General features: G+C 40.7%; 1 protein-coding gene across 2 annotated transcripts; it reads left to right on the forward strand.

The window, feature by feature from the left end:
• Positions 1-324: 324 nt before the first annotated feature.
• PARL (presenilin associated rhomboid like) lies at positions 325-12924 on the forward strand. 2 transcript variants are annotated; one of them, XM_085306101.1, is made up of 10 exons: positions 325-423; positions 496-706; positions 852-992; positions 2989-3037; positions 5008-5103; positions 6416-6565; positions 6993-7063; positions 8411-8512; positions 9389-9486; positions 11503-12924. In XM_085306101.1, the coding sequence occupies exons 1-10, from the start codon at positions 377-379 to the stop codon at positions 11615-11617; spliced, it is 1080 nt and encodes a 359-aa protein (XP_085162227.1). In that variant the 5' UTR covers positions 325-376; the 3' UTR covers positions 11618-12924. The 2 variants fall into 2 exon arrangements, with proteins under 2 accessions (XP_085162227.1, XP_085162226.1); XM_085306100.1 differs by lacking the exon at positions 496-706 and having other exon boundaries at positions 344-423.
• Positions 12925-16354: the final 3430 nt, after the last annotated feature.

The raw sequence follows: 16354 nt of genomic DNA on the forward strand, positions 1-16354 counted from the left end.
CTCCCACTATGGCGGGGAGCGGCCGGAAATGGCCCTCGGGAAACGACCGCCCGAGCGGAGCGGAGCGGAGTTCGTTCCGCCCCCAACATGGCGGCTGGTCCCGGCCTCACCGGAAGGGACCTCCTCAACATGGCGCTGGGAGCCCCCCCTCCCCCCCGGTGGGGGCGCCCGGAGGAGCCCGGCGGCCCGTGCCCGCTGCCGGGGCCGCCGGGACCGGCTCCCCGCGCGCCGCCCGCCGCAGGGGGCTGGGGCGCGGCGGGGCGCGGCGCGGCGCGGGGGCTTCCCTTCCCTTCCCTTCCCTCCCCTCCCCTCGCCGCGCCCGCAAGATGGCGGCCGGCTGCCCCGGAAGCGCTCGGCGCGCGGGGAGGCCTCGAACATGGCGTGGCGATGCTGGGCCCGCGCTTGGGGACCGCGGGCGCACAGGTACGGCCGGGCGGGGGGCGGCGGGGCCGCGCCGCGCCGCGGGCGACGCTGACGGACGCTCTCTGCCCGCAGAGTCGCCGTGCTGCTGGAGCAGCCGCGCGGGTTCCGCCGCGCGCGGCCCCGCGCCGAGGATCCCCGCGGTGCCGGTGCTGAGGCGCAGCCCGGCCCCCCGCCGCCGCCGCCGCCGCGGCGCAGCCTCTGCCCCCCGCCGCAGCAGCCGCCGGCCCGCGCCCGCCGCCCCTCGCCCGGGCGCCTCGTGAAGCCGCTGGTCTTCGCCGTCGGGGTAAGGGCGGCGCGGGGGGAGGAGGGGCGGGGGGTGCCTAACGGACGGTAACGGTCGGCGGGTAACGGTCGGCGGGTAACGGTCGGCGGGTAACGGTCGGCGGGTAACGGTCACGGCCGGGTTTGACGTGCGCGATGCCGCCCAGTTCACAGGCTGCGCCTTCGGCTCCGCGGCCATCTGGCAGTACGAGTCGCTGAAATCTCGGGTGCAGACGTACTTCGAGGAAGCTCGGGCGGACTGGATGGATAAGATACGACCTCAGAAAAGAGGGGACTTCAGGAAGCAGGTATGCGGAAGGACGCCGAGCCTGCGGGCAGCCGGCGGCGCAGCGTGGGAGCTGGACACGGGACTCCCCGCTGCTTTTAAGGCTGGATGGACACAGTTGCATGCCTAGATCCCTCTGGCACCGTTTGTGCCAGCGATGATTGTCCCGTTTATTTCGGACTTGGGGAAATAATAGATTCTCAGCGCATTATAGCACCTGTATTTCACTTAAATGAAATCTAAAACAATTATTTCTAGGAAACTAACTTACAATATTACTGCAAAAGCGATATTGGAAAAAAAGTTTGTCTTCACAGGCACAGATAAAAAGCATTTACGCCCAGAGATAAAGAGAGAGAGATCAGTAATAGTTGGTCTAAAATAACTACCTTTGTTTTTTCACTATATTAAAAAAATAACTGTTTATCAGTATTGTTAAAAGCAAACATGAGGTCCCAAAGGTGATGTATTTAGATTAAATTCTGACCTTTAAACATAAAATTTATTGTTTAATCTTCTGGCTGCTGAGTGTTTTACTTTCACGTTTTCAGCTATTAGAAATCTGAGGATTTAAAGAGCTTTTTTTCTTAATGAAAGTAAACATTTCCATGCCAATGCTTCACTTCAGAATCTGGACAGTAAGAATTAAGCCCTATAAGACTTGCAACCAATTTATTTGGCATCATAGAAAGTACATTTTTTTGATTAACTATATATAAAGATGTGTTTTACGCTTATTTCAAGGTTATTGCTCTGGCTTATGGTAGACTAGGCCTGGTTTGTCATTCTGGTCTGCCTTTCCAAGGGAAGGAGGGCTGAGTGTGCAGCTGGGGAATGCTGGTGTCCTAGGGGAGACATCTGTTTCTTTAGTTTGAATTGGGCATACTATGGTGGTACTTTTCACATGGACATGCTCTCCTGCATGGTGTCTGTGAAGTGCTGGTGAGATCATGGCTGCCCAACAATGATATTTTGAAATAATTTCAGTTTTAAACTTTTGCTTTCCTTCTAAACATGAAAGTCCGCTGGATTCTGACTAGCTATCCAAAACCAAAGTAGGACTACCCTGTTGCTAATAGGTTTAAATTCCCAACCCCTGTCTTCACCTGGTAAGTTCTATTTATAAAATTTCAGGATCCCCCTAAAGCTTCTGAGGGCATTCTGCCAGTTGTATTATAGACAATTCACCTTGGTTTATTAAAAGACTTGGTAGGAAATAACTGGTATCTGGATCCTGTGCCAGAGAATTAAAAAAAAAAAAAAAAAAAAAGAACAATGAATTGGTTACTTTGATACCACGGAGTGAGTAGATTGCTTTGTACACCCCCCACTTCAACACACACACACAACCTGCAGCTAATTTATATAACATTATCTTCCTCAATTTGTTGGAAGGTTATGGCACTAACAATTAAAATATTTATCTAAACTGCTTCTAAAGGTTAAAGAGGAGGAAAAATTTATCTGTGGGCTGACTGCCCTCAAAATAAATTTTTTCAGGGGTTTTAAACTTGAAGGAGGGCTGGGTGAGCAGGATGCAAGAGGGAATGAATTCCACAACTTGTGAGCCAACTCTGCCAAAAGTGACCCTGGCGCAAGAGTGGAATCTCTGAAAGGTGGGTGGTGTGAAATTAGATAGCTTTAGGATGAGGCTTCATCCAGGCAGGGTTAATGCTTGCTTTGGCTAATCTGCTAACTTAAGAATTACAAGCTAAATCCTTGTTTAATGTAGGCAGATGTGACCCAAAGAGTTATGCAGAGTGGTACAACTCTGTTCTGTTTTAAGACTCTTCATCTATGTTTGGATAGAGTAGAAGCAGGGTAGCTAACTACTTTTGAGAAAGAAATATCAATTTCAAAAGCTAAATCAGTAAAAAATAAATAAAAATTTGAAACTGTTTTACGTAACAATTTCAAAAGGAACACTTTCTAGTCTTAGAAAGATAGAGCTTCACATGAGTATTTCTGAAATGGCAAATACAGTGTAGTGGCATTGATGAATACCACTTCTGTTCCAGGTTAACAGGTGGTGGAGTAGCCTGACTGAGGGTCAGCGGACTGTGACAGGTTTGTGTTAGCTTACAAGTATTAGACATTCACAGGAAGAGAAATATGGCAAACAGGTACAGTATGTTACAACAGATGGCTTTCATACCATGTTTAAGTCACTAGGCACAATGCATGTATAAACTTACACCTGCAGACACATTATTTCTGCTACATTTCCTTCTTACAAAACATTTTTGCCAGCATTAAAAAAAATTGCTGTTCATTTGTGTGGGGGATCATGAAGGAGTATCTAGAATCCTCCCTGTACAACATTTCTTACTCAGGAACTGTGGAAAAACTGCAAGTGCTTTTTAGAAGGAATATGAGCTAATTATGTACTACTTGTTTGTGGGCAATTCTGTAAGTGCTATCTTGAAAGGCTCTGTAGACATGAGGTGTCCCTAAAGTGAATTACTTTCTCATCCAGCATAGATTGACTAGAGTTATATAGACCACTAAGTAAAGTGGCTCTTACCACCACAGAGAGGAATGTTGTGTATTTATTGCATTCTTTCAGTGATACATGGGAATGAAATTTCCTGTTACTATTTTGCTATTTTACATAGTGTTGCGAATAAGAACTGCTCTCTTATCCCTTCTCTCTATGGATCATATCTATCATGGGATTTCAAGTGGTGTTTGGTTAACCAGGCAAAACTACATCATAACAATAGAGAGGTACATAAGAACTTGATTCAAATCCAGATAAAGGAGCTGAGCCATATCCTGTGTTATATAATCTACATTATTTCCTGAATATATATTATTAGCAGGTTACAAGAAATAATGTTAGAGTTTAAGTAACTTCTTGATGTCATTTACTTGTCTGCATAACTTTTTAAGAAAAAAACCCAATGCTTTCAGGTATCCCTCACCATCTAGTTCATTTTACATACAGTATTTTAGCTGGTAAATCTCGAGCCATTCAGATACTTGCCCTTGACTGCTATAACAAAGTTGAGCTGAGTGTATTGTAATATCTTGGTTGAGCCACAGGGAAAATATTTTCTCTTGTAAAAGATCATTGTGGAATAGGATTGGAGTGTCAAAAAATAGGGTCTACATTTTGGGTTTACAACTTAGGCATCATAGTTTTTTTCCACAATTTTTGCATTGTATTGCAAACTTCAAGTGGAGAATAATTATGTAGTATTTAATGTCCTTTAAGGGAAGCACCATTATTTCTCCCTTCAATGTTTCTAGCTATTATAAAACATTTTAAATACACAAATGCTTTGATAGGAAAGATGCTTTAAAAAATCACATTAATTTTGCATCATTCTAATTCTACTTATTTGCACTACTACTTAAACTAAAATTAGGTCAGAATAAACAGCTGTGTAGTAAAAAGCTGGGCATTTGCTATCTCCCAATGTTGACAATCCCTGAGCCATGACAAATGAGCTTTGTGTGCTTGATCTCAAACCAGTATCTTTACAAGTCCCTCCCCCCAAAAAATCAGACCTCCCCAGGAGATGAAGAGGGTGTGTACTGCATGTTTGTGTGGTTCCCCCATGCTCTGCCCCTCCAAGCACAGTTAAACTTCACAAATCTTGCCTGGAATGCAGTTGTGCAGCAAACGGAGTGGTAATAACTGGGAATAAGCAGCTAGAGAGGCAAAAAATGGGACCTGCTAAGTTGGCTCTTCTTCTGTTGGCTCTGCAGTGGAATGTTTGAAGGCATTGCCTGAATGCCTTCAGTACAGATTTCCTGGACTGTTGTATTTAATACAATGTATGTCAAGATAAACGTTTATAAGTAAAATAAAGTAAGTGATATTTCTAAAAAAGATTTTCATCATATACTTATAGCTTCCTGTATTTCTCTTTACTTTTTCTAAACTCCACAAAAAGAAAAGTAGATGCCGCTTATAATGGAATAGTGAAGAAAATGCATGATTCTTATAAGCATACTTTTGCACACTGCTTTCTCGTATGCATTACTGCATGTAACATTGATATTTTGTTTTTGTACTGTCTTCTTAATAGGTATTATAGCTGCAAATGCCTTTGTATTCTGTTTATGGAGGTTGCCTGCTATGCGACGGATTATGTTTACATATTTCACCTCAGATCCCTCCTCCAGTAAGTGAACAGTAATGACTTATCTACATTGGGATATAATAGAACATCTGATTATACTGTCAAAATTCAGGATGGCTGCTTTGCTTGTAAGTGATGTAGCAGCAAGTAAGTTCTCAGTTAGGTAGAAATGCTTCAGTTTGTCTAGGCAGGAAAAGCTTTGAGGGAAGAACGTTACAAATAACTAATCTGATTTTTTGAAGAAAAAAATTGTCAACACCGTTACCTGCTGTCTGGTCTTTTACTGCATTCAGTGGGATGCAGCTTCTGCTTTTGTAAGAATGAGGGGGCACTTACTTGGTATCCTAGTGATACCAACCCCTACTGCTTTCCTGAACAGAATGCTAATCGTCCTAGACTTTGGGGAAGAGGAAAAGAAATGCTACTGTGTAATTCTATTTTAAAAAAAGTTTTGAATGTGATTTTTTTCTTAATGTTCTGTGAGATGCAGATAAAAACTGTTAAAGGTCACTTGCATGTGTACTTTTGTCATTAGACAAGCATTAATCTGTTACGCACAGAGCCCTTGTTGCAGAGCTGGCTTTTGGATTGCACGAAACAAACCTCAGCTTTCATTATGTGTGAAATGCTTAGAAGAGGCTAACTTAGGAAAGCAAGTTACTAGTATTTAAAGGCAGAACAGTTAGCTTTCATTTCCTCAGTGGAAAGGAGGATTAAAAGGATGAGACAAACATGCCTTAGGAGAGCAGCATCTGCTATCCTCTGATTTCCGCAGAAGCGGAAGCTAAATGGTTTCCCTTCCACAACCCCTAAGCTAAAACCCCAAATCTGAGCATCAGTATGCTCTACAGCTCCCCAAAAATTCCCTTTTAAAACAGTGCTGACCTTTCAACCTACTAATTCGCTTTTTTATTTTCCAGGCTACTATCTCAGTAAGGAGAGCTAGTAGCTTTTTGAAAAAAAATTAACTTTCCCTTGAGTCTATCTCTATAGCAAAAATATTTTTATATAATGTTCATATATTAAAAATTTTACACCATATACATATAGAAATCTCTTTTGCACTTTTAAAAGCATAGAAGTATCTTAAGATAGAATTTTGTGTAAAACACCCTGGTAAAGCATTCTCTGTAGGGAGTTAAGACTTCTTAAAGCAGCTGTTTGTGTAGCTTGCATTATTTCTAGGGTACTTGTTCTGCTTTTCAACAAGTATTGCACAGGATTAGAAACTTGTTACATTTCAGTTTTTATTACCACCAGTTTATAATATCTCTTTCTAGTCTGCATGATGTGTAAGCTAACACAGGTCGAAACACTGACTTTATTTTTCATTTACTGTTTTTCTCTCTTGTAGGAGCCCTGTGTTCTCCCATGCTGCTCTCTACATTTAGTCACTTCTCTCTTTTCCACATGGCAGCAAATATGTATGTTTTATGGAGTTTTTCCACCAGCATAGTCTCTCTTCTGGGATGCGAGCAGTTCATAGCAGTGTATCTTTCTGCTGGTAATGTTAAATATGTATATTTACAACATTACAAAAGTATGTATTTTTGCAAGTAAAATGTGTGCAGGATTAATAAATGTATTTATGGTGACAGATGGTAGCTCTTCAGTCCCACACATTGCTAACTATAGTGCTTATTTGCTGTCATACAGAAATTTGATCACTTTAGGATACTGCACTTTAAAATAGCATGAAAGTACAAGTGTCTGGTTTAAAAGCATGCTGAGTTGCCAAAATAAAATAGCTTCTAGTACAGAATTACAGTAGATTCCTGAAAAAAGATGACTATTTTCAAAGTTAAGAAGAAGGGAAGAAAAAAAAAAAGTACAGTACTGTGCTAGCTTCTTTAGGAAAGTATGCAAATAACATTGTTATGCTTTCTGACTCTTGTCTGACATGGTTTCTAATAGTAACTTTTCCTTTCTAGGGGTTATCTCCACTTTTGTCAGTTATGTTGCTAAAATGGCTACTGGAAGATTTGAACCATCCCTCGGAGCTGTGAGTATCTCAAAATACAAGAGACCTTACTGCATTTCAAAAGCCGTTTTCAAAGCTTGCTGTATTCTTCAGCCTGCTTAGAAATATCAAGGAAATTGTGGATAGTAGAGAATAGGAAGGGTTACTGACAAGTAACCAGCCAGTGATTCCTGTGCAAGAACTGGGCTGTTCCTCAAACAATCTAATTCTTTTTCACCAGCAGCCAAAACTAATACTGCTTAATGTTAATGGGTTGTAAGCGAGTACTCAGCAGCAGGACCTCTTGTCACTGAGCAGATGGTTCTGTTCTATAACTTACTTCATAGAATATTATTGCATTATGGTGCCTCACAGTCTTTGCTAATGGAAAATAAAATGCTTTTGAAAGAAATCATGCAATCAAGACAATCAAAATCAGCAAGCAATACTAACGGAAGCTGTAAGGAATACTGCTTTTTTTCTTTTTTTTTCTTTTTTTTTTTCTTTTTCTTTTTTTTTAATCCTTCGTTTCTGCACTACTTCTGCCAGAAGTCTCACAGTTTTCAGGATAATGAGGCAAGCTGAGGAGGTGTTTTAGTTGTCTGTTCAAGTATTTATAGAGTTTTAGAATGTTTTAAAGTACTTATCTTGCTGTAAGTTTTAAATCAACCTAGTCATTTGCCAAATTTTACAGGCTTCTTAACTTGTTTTAACAAATAACTTTGTTAGAAACCAAGAATCTGACTCTTGTTTTTCAAATAGAATGAGCAACTTACTGGCCAGTTTGTAAGTTTGAATTTCTGGAAGTGCAATGTGTTTTTCCTTTATCCTGTGAATAAACTATGTCTAGAGTAAGATATTTTTCATTAGTGTTACTGATCAAATCTTACTGAAATTGCCACATGTATTAATTTACTGTATTCACAGCTTTTTTCATGGATGTGAAAGCCTGCGGCCAGTTTAGCACAGACCAGGGATTTACGCACGTACTTGACAAAGAATTTCCTGCCCCTCTATTCCTTTTTTGTTTGATCAAATCAACATCTTAGATAAAGGGACTAAGTCTGAAGCTTGTATCAACGTGTATGTATATTTCTAGGGTTTACTGGAAAAATAATAGTTATCTTAATTTTCTAAAATTTCTTGATTGTTAGAGGTCACAGCCTCTGAGGTATTTTTTTCAGTATTTATAGCTTCAGCTATTGCAATTAAGTAACGGTATCTTGTTTTATTTTTGTTCACACTTTTTCAATGCTGCTTTGTACTTTGAGACTTATCAGAGGACTGCTTTTGAAAGTGAAATCCAAGAGGAAGATAGGTTCACATGCAGAAAAATAAAGTTTCCCTTATGTAATATCTCAGCTAACTTTCATGTATTTTAATTTACAGTCAGGAGCTATAATGACTGTCCTTGCAGCTGTATGTACAAAGATGCCAGAAGCAAAGCTAGCCATCATTTTTCTTCCAATGTTTACATTTACAGCAGGAAGCGTAAGTGCATTTGAACTTTGCACAAATCCTATGCTTAAAACACTTTCCTTATGCCTCAGCAGTAGCTGAACATGTGTCCTCACCTGTGTTTCTAAGCTATCAAGTTTATCTTTAAAAGAATACAAGGACATGGAAGTCCTGAATACTGGATTGAATTGTTGCAGTCTAGCATGGTCACTTATCCAAGCATATAGTCAATTTAGGATTATTCTAAATTCCATCTTCTGTGGGTCTGTTTCAGAACAGATACTTCAAGAGGAAAGAAAGGGGGAGAGAGGGACTTAGGGGTTTGCTGACAGAGCAAATGTGTGCACACTTTGCTTTAACCTAATGTCTTTCTGGTGCGTGATATTTTTGTATAAATAGCAGCTGTTACAGACTAACCTCTGATACCTAGATTCTCTTTTTGCTGAAAACTGGTCAGGAACATGGAAAGAGTTTCACTTGCCAAGGGAATTTCAGTTTTTGCCCATGGCCTTTTGTCTTGTTGCATGGGACAACTGAAAGGAGTTTAGCCCTATCCCCGTGACACCCTCCATCCTCACATTAATTCTACTGGTGTCTTGAAATGAGATATTTAGTAAAATTTTGCATGACTACAATTCTGGTGGTTTGCCTCTGACTAATGGAAGGTGGTACACCTGATACTGTTTCTTACCATGTCTGTAGCTGCTTGTATACATATTTTGACAGAATGGTACAACTTGGTAAAGACCCAGTCTGTTTTGAAAGAAATTTTAAAACAACTTCGATTTAAAAGTTTTGGGAGGATTTTTGAACAACATACTTGCTCTGTGCTACTCTATAAAGCTTTCTTACTATTGCCATTAGATACTGTGGCTCATCCTGTCTATTCTGTGACTTTTTCCTTTCCAGGCTTTAAAAGCCATAATTGCATTCGACACTGCAGGGCTCGCTCTGGGCTGGAGACTTTTTGACCATGCTGCACATCTTGGAGGAGCTCTATTTGGAATGTAAGTTTGTATCTACTGTTCTGGATAACTGATACAACAGGGGATATTCAAATTCCTCCTATGCAAGCTCAGCCTGTATTTTTCCCTCTTTTCTTCCTCTTAGCGTAATTTTCAAAGAAAAGAAAGAGAAAAAAACAGTGGTATCTTAAGTAGGACTGAGGACTATTCACTGTTATCTTTGTGGTGCCATTAAACTGTGTGGCAATGCTGCTAACCCATGCTTAGAACTGCAAAGAATTGATCTGAATTGGCTTAGAATAACAGACTGGATATCCAATTATCCTGTCACTACAACCTAGGCTGGCTGACTGTCTCTGTCCTGCTCTCCCCAGCACACTGGAAAGAGTTGCAAGAGAGAAAGGATTCTCACAAAACAGAGTGGGCAAATTAAAAAAATCTTTTGACTTACTCAGCTAAGACAAAGCTCCTATGTCCCAATGTTATCTCTAATTACCAATTTAGAGAGAGCTATTGAGTGAGCATAGGTTCAGGCCAAATTACTTTGAACAGCTTCTGTTGTTTTAGTGTTGCTGCTTTTATCTTTGTGTGGAGTCTTCAGGGCCTTTCCTAATTGGGGAGAACCAGTAGAAACCATTTTGTAGAAAACAATTCTGCATTGTTCGGTGTTTGAACTATGTAACTTAATGAGTTTCTCCCTTAATCTCACTAACGGTTGTCTAACACAAATATGAACAGCTAAGAACATTTTTAAACATAACTTAAAGCCTGCTTGACACTTAACTCTGCCAACTAATGAATTTAAAGCTTTTTACAGTAACTTTCCCAATGAGTTTGTCCTGTAACTACCTTACCAAGGCATCCAGGACGCTGTGGAAGTTGGAAGAACATTGTTCCATCTTTCATAGCATTAGACAGTGCAGTGATTAACTACAGTTTTGGTTGCCTCAGCGTGGCTATATGAAAGGTATAGTCTAAAAGAGTCGGAACACTTGATTTGCTCTCTGAACTTTTTTTTGCCTCTGTTTGCTAATTCTTGGCCTTGATAGTGGTAAGTTCTACTCCCCACAGCCTCCTTTACTTTCTCTTGCTGTCACAAATGTTTTTAGTGTGGCCTTGCTGATTTGTGCCTGCTTTCCACTGTGATACATCTATATCATCTTATTCATTATAATACAGATTCATGTATTACTGAAATAGGAAAGCAGTTGTAGTAAAAATTTCCTCGAGTTACAGGTATCATTCTTCCTCACCTATGTAAGTACACTTCCTGTTGAGTGATCGCTTGGGTCACTTCATCCTTAAACAAGGTCTTCATTTAGGTCATAGGTTGAATGAACAAATTTTTTTATTTACTGCCTCATAGACAATTGTCCACTTCAGAAAGCCACTGCGTGGCTTAATGTAGTGGCTAGTTTATCTAGCACTGACTGATGGCTCATACCAAAGTGCTTTTATTCAAGACTTAGGTATGTTAGTGTGTGGGAGAACCTTTTAGCTATTTTCATGTGGTTCCTTCCTCTCCCACCTCTTTATCCTTTCCTTCATACTAACCTCCACTGCTTAATAACTTATAGTGATGTTTGTATGTTTTTGTATAAATATAAGTTAAGCCAGAAAAACTTCTTTATAGGAGAAAACTCTCTTTGGATGGAGTGGCTCTTCATTATGGGGTAATTTCAGTTATATTTAAATATAAGAAAAATACCTTTGAATTAATGCTGTCAGTAAGGATTAGCACATTGCTGTTTTAACAATTTGTTAAATGGAAATAACCTGCATCTTTAAGTAGGAATCACAAAAGCATGAAATTAAAGTGATTAAAACCACTCATTCTCAGGACTCACACAGCAAGAAAGTAAAGAGGTTGCTTACTAGGAGAAAAGAGAGCAAGTGGCTTACATGGCACTGATCAAAAACTTTCTTAAAACTTATTTCTACTACAGTTTATCCTGTCTTGTATTTTAAGCATTTTAGTTATCTGCTTTCAGTGGTCAGCTGCTTCTTCAGATCGAGGGAGGAGCTGCAGTTAGTTTTAACTGCTGCTTTCTTTCTCAGGTGGTATGTGACATATGGCCATGAGCTTATATGGAAGAACAGAGAACCACTGGTGAAGGCTTGGCATGAAATGAGGACAAAGAACCCAGGAAAAGGAGGTGGAAGATCTAACTGATTCTAATCCTAGAGATTACTTGTGCCCAAGTGGTATATTACTTGAAGAGATGAGATTGAATTGGTTTTGAAGGCTGTTTGCTACTCCACATTAAGCCTCTCAGGAGCTGAAGTTTCTAATGTAAACTAGAGTTACAAAAATGCAAATCCATAGAAAATGAACTCTGACAAAGGTGGAACAATAAAGGTTTATATCCTATTGCTTTTTAGGGTAACAGTGTACATTACCTTTTTATTAAAGTAGGAGTAAGAAAGTGTTCCAGTGGAGCACTGGAAACTCAATCAAAAAAAAAAAAAAATCTTCAAAATTTGGCACAACTTAGGAAGATAAGCAGTCGGAAAACCAAGGGAGTTAATGGATCATTCATCCCCTGATGTCTTCCAGTCAAGGCTAGATGCTTTTATAAAAGGCATCTTTTAAACAAATTGGACTGAGCATAAGGCTAATATGGTGAAGTTCAGTGGTCTGTATTATTGAGAAAGCAGTGGTCTCTTCTGATAATAAACTTGAAATACATGAAGCAATACTGGAATGTTTGTACAGTTAGCTAAAGCTACATGATGGTTAATGGGTCCAGCTTTATTCATCTGGCTGGGTTGTGTTTTTGGTTTTTTTTAATTTCTGTCTGCTTCCAAGACAACATCACATCTTGTTAGAATTTATCACAAAGATGTATTTTTTTTTCCAGATTACATCCAGTGGAAGAATGGCTTACATTGTGGTTTTGGATATTTTTACCATAAGTAATACTGCTTTCTGTATCTCTTTCACTGCATTAGTCTTTTAAGTTACTAACTAAATTGTTAGTTTCCTTTAAGGTTTTTCTAAGAATTTCAAAACAGTAAGTTATTTTTGGAATGTGCAAATTTGGAAAAGATGAGCAGCTTCAAAAATAAGTAAGATGCCTGAGATCAGTAACCACAGTAACCAGAAGTAACTGCTGAAGTAAAACTGATCTTAGTACTACAATTGATGCTCCTCTTACATAAATACAAAGAAAATTTGGATATTTTTTTGTATGGTCCTGCAAGGATAACTACTGAATGCCTTGCAAGGGGTGAGGACTCTGCCCAGATATGAGTTGTTGGGATCAAACCTTTAGCTCCTCCCTGTAGGCTGAATTAATGTCATTCCAGACTGACTGACCTGCAGAAGAACATTGCATCTGTAAGAAGCAAACAACTTGCGCCTTTTTTTTACTTTATAACAGTGCACTGTAGAAAATACACTTCCTGTATTATGCTTTTATTGATAAACAGTACATAGTGCTTAACAGCACCAATTGTAATAAATCATTTAGTACAAAATTGCTGTGAACTCCCTTACTGCCATGGGCCAGCGCTCAGTCTGTGGATTTTACTTCTCAAAATGTAAAGGTGTTCTTTCTCCCTTGAAAAAAAGAAGAGACATATGGGGATTTCTTCTACTGAGCGTGGGTCTATTTAAATGCTTAAAAAAATGGAAGTGCTAAGTAGTATCTAATGTTCCTTTTGCTTGACTCCAGAAGCTTCCTGGGTTTATGTCCCTAATCTTTTTCACTTCTCCCTCCTTTTGACTTTCTTCCCTGACAGCTGCCTTTATTTCAATTTGTGGAGCTTCAGCCACAGGGAGGCCGGACGCAGCACTGTCACAAGCAGCTTCCTCCTGTGCCAGCAGCAGATGGCCACTAACTGGGCTTGTTGCGAGGGAATGGCTCAAAATTTTTTCCACGCTGAGATTTTGCTGCTGTTTAAACACTCATCTGTTGTCTTTGCTCAATTCCTTTCATTCTTTCCCTTCTTTTCCTTGCATTCCTTCCTATCTGTGCTGCATCTTTTCCTCTATTATCTTCAACACTTCTTTATTTGCTACAGTGTTTTTAAAGGTCTTGGTGGCTGAAAGCAACAGGCAGTAGTAGTGTGGGAAACTGAAGGATGAACTCATGCAGACCTAGTCTGACATTTTACAGGTAGAGAGGAATACACCAGAGCTACGAGTTAATTCAAGTTCTTTACTGTCATAGCTGGTATCTACCTGGATGTTAAAAAGTTGTGCCCTTGTGTCACTTACTGAGTCTGGGGCCCAGCTCTTATGGTCTTTTGGACTTGCTAAGGCAGTATGATACTGCTGTACTCCTTCAGCTTGCAGGAAGATGCAGAGGGCACAGAGACATTTTCCAGCACATTCTTCAAAGGCAAAGTATCTGCATTTCCTTTGGATTCTCAGTGTTACAGGGGCTCAAAGCTCCTGAAATCCTGGGAGTGTCAAGAGATACTCAGAAGCAATGGTTTGTGCAGTCAGTGGCTGTGGTCAGAGGGTCTCATGTTCAGGTATCACCCTAAGATTAAGGTGAACAGCACTCAACTGTCCAAAAATTGTCCAGTATCCAGATCTTTCATGTTTGTAGAAACCCTGGACACATTTAACAAGTGTAAAGTGGTACAAAAATGTTCACATGGCCAAGCAGTGATTTTTAAGTCATTTTGCACCTAAGTCTTCTGCAGCATTGCTTGCCAGTGGGAATCCAGCTTTTACGGTCCAGAACTACTCTCACACTGCAATAGGAGAGTCAATACTCAATCCAGGCAGAGAAAGAAGGGCTTGGAATTATGATAGCTCACTACAGTAAGCGAAATACCTTTCTGGCAAACAAACGTCCTTCTTTCAGAACTTGGCATCAGTATTGGCTAATGTATTATTCAGTCACACCTTTGAAAGACAAATTACAAGAGTGCAAAAACAAGGAAAGACTTTTTCCCCCCCTTTCCTCAAAGGGCTTATTATTGTGAATAAAAATACAATGTGATAATTATGTGGATGCTTGGCAGAGACATCAGCCAGTGTTTACATAGGAAAACAATACAATAGCAGTAAGTATAAAGTCGTAGCTAATCATGTAGAAACACAATTGTTGATACCTTTTCAAAAGCTTTGAGAAAATCTGCCATGGCCTTGCCATGTTTCAGGAGTATTTTGCTTGTGTGGATGATCTGTTCTACTAAAATCTCCTTTTAATATTAGAACAAACTGTTCAAGTACCCAGCCCCCACTCCTGGCAGCAGCAGCTGTTTTGCTTTCTGATTTGACAGCTTGTCTTTGTCCTACAGTTGCAGTATTTCCCCCGCCCCAGTCCCTTTTAATCATGATAGATCTCTTCTAAATGCAGTCAACTTTCTAATCTCATCCAGCCTCTTCTGGCTCCCCTGTCCGAGATGCCCTTTGGGCCAATTTCCTCTAACAAGCTGTGCTGAGCAGCCGCTCGCAGCCCTCGCTGGTGCTGTAGGTGGGCTCCGAGATGCAGTGTCAAGGCTGAGCTCAGTACTAGGAAGTGGCAGGCACAGTGACAGCAGAGACGCTGATTTGTTCTCTGATGTATTTTGCTAAGTCAGGCCCAGAAACAAGGATCAGAGCATCATTTGTAGTGTGCCAGTGAAAACAGATGACAAAAAAAAGTTGTCCTGTTTTTTCTGATAACTGTAAATTCCATTTCTTTTACCAAGATAAAGTGACCTGCCTTTGACCCAAAAGCTGTTTATTTAATATGTTACTAAACAAAGCAAAACAAAAAAAAAAAAAAAAAAAAAAAAAAAAAAAAAATCAGAAAAATGATTAAGATGTGGCTCCCTGCATATTCCTAAAAGATGTTTGTAGAGTTTTCAGGCCACAAATGAAATTTAACTTCTTGCATCTCATAGCCAGGACTCTCTCAGATTTATGAGTCTTCTTGCCCTAACTGGACAAATGCAGGGGGCAGGATCGCAACTGCTAGTTCTACTAGCAAGTGACAAATCATATTTACGGCATGATCACCTGTAAAGGATTTTCTTTACAACCACCGTTAGCTGCGCTTTGAAGAGAGGCGAAACACTGAAGGCGCACATCTGAGTAATTCCATACCCACATTTCTACCTCTCCTCCCGACCAGAATCAGGCCCAAATCTCGACTGAAGTTTGAGCTGCCAGCACAATACAGAGAGCAACTACTTAGCTGAACTAAAGCAGTAAATGTTAAGTTTCCTCAGTTTCACTGCATAATTTCTTATTAGACCTCAACAGGTAACAACCAACCACGTGTTAACTAAATCATTACTTTCTAAAATGAGGTACCTGTCTAGGTAGCTTTTAAAACATGATTTTTCTAATAAATGGAGCCTCAGTTTATGTTTCATTTTTTACAGTCTCATGTTTTATTTTGGTAACCTGCCATTAGATTCAGGCTCTTTCTTGATATCGCACTGAATCAGGAATTGTAGACTGGTATTGTGGCCTGTAGCCACTTATTACATAAGATGTCAGAATAGCCAGATATAACACAGCCTCTGATATAATTCCATCAGCTTCAGCAGTTTCTACCAGAACTGTCTGGCTTTGAACCTAAATGTGCAAGAAAAGATGCGGTTTGCATATAATTTACTGCCTGCTAGAGACTGTATCTTATTAAAAGAATAATAGATGCTTCGACTTTTCTAAGTTAGTAGCACCAAAAAGCGTATTAAACCGTTCACGTAAGCCAGGAGGTCAGTGTATTATGGTGCTCAGCTATCAGAAGCTCTGCATTAACGCCGCACAGCTTTTCGGCGGGCCCGGACGGCTCGGTCCGTGCGCGCCCGCCGCCCCCCCGATCCCAGGCGGCCGCACCCGCTCTGAGCCGCCGCCACGCAGCGCCGCCGGCCGGGGAGGCAGCCCCGCTCCTCGCCCGGGGGGGCCGTGCCTAACGCGCCCATCGCCCGGGGCGGAGGGGCGGGCGGGCGGCCGGGC

Source organism: Rhea americana, unplaced genomic scaffold, assembly GCF_003343005.1.
Source record: "Rhea americana isolate MKP2758 unplaced genomic scaffold, rheAme1 scaffold_231, whole genome shotgun sequence".
Taxonomy (NCBI): Eukaryota; Metazoa; Chordata; class Aves; order Rheiformes; family Rheidae; genus Rhea; species Rhea americana.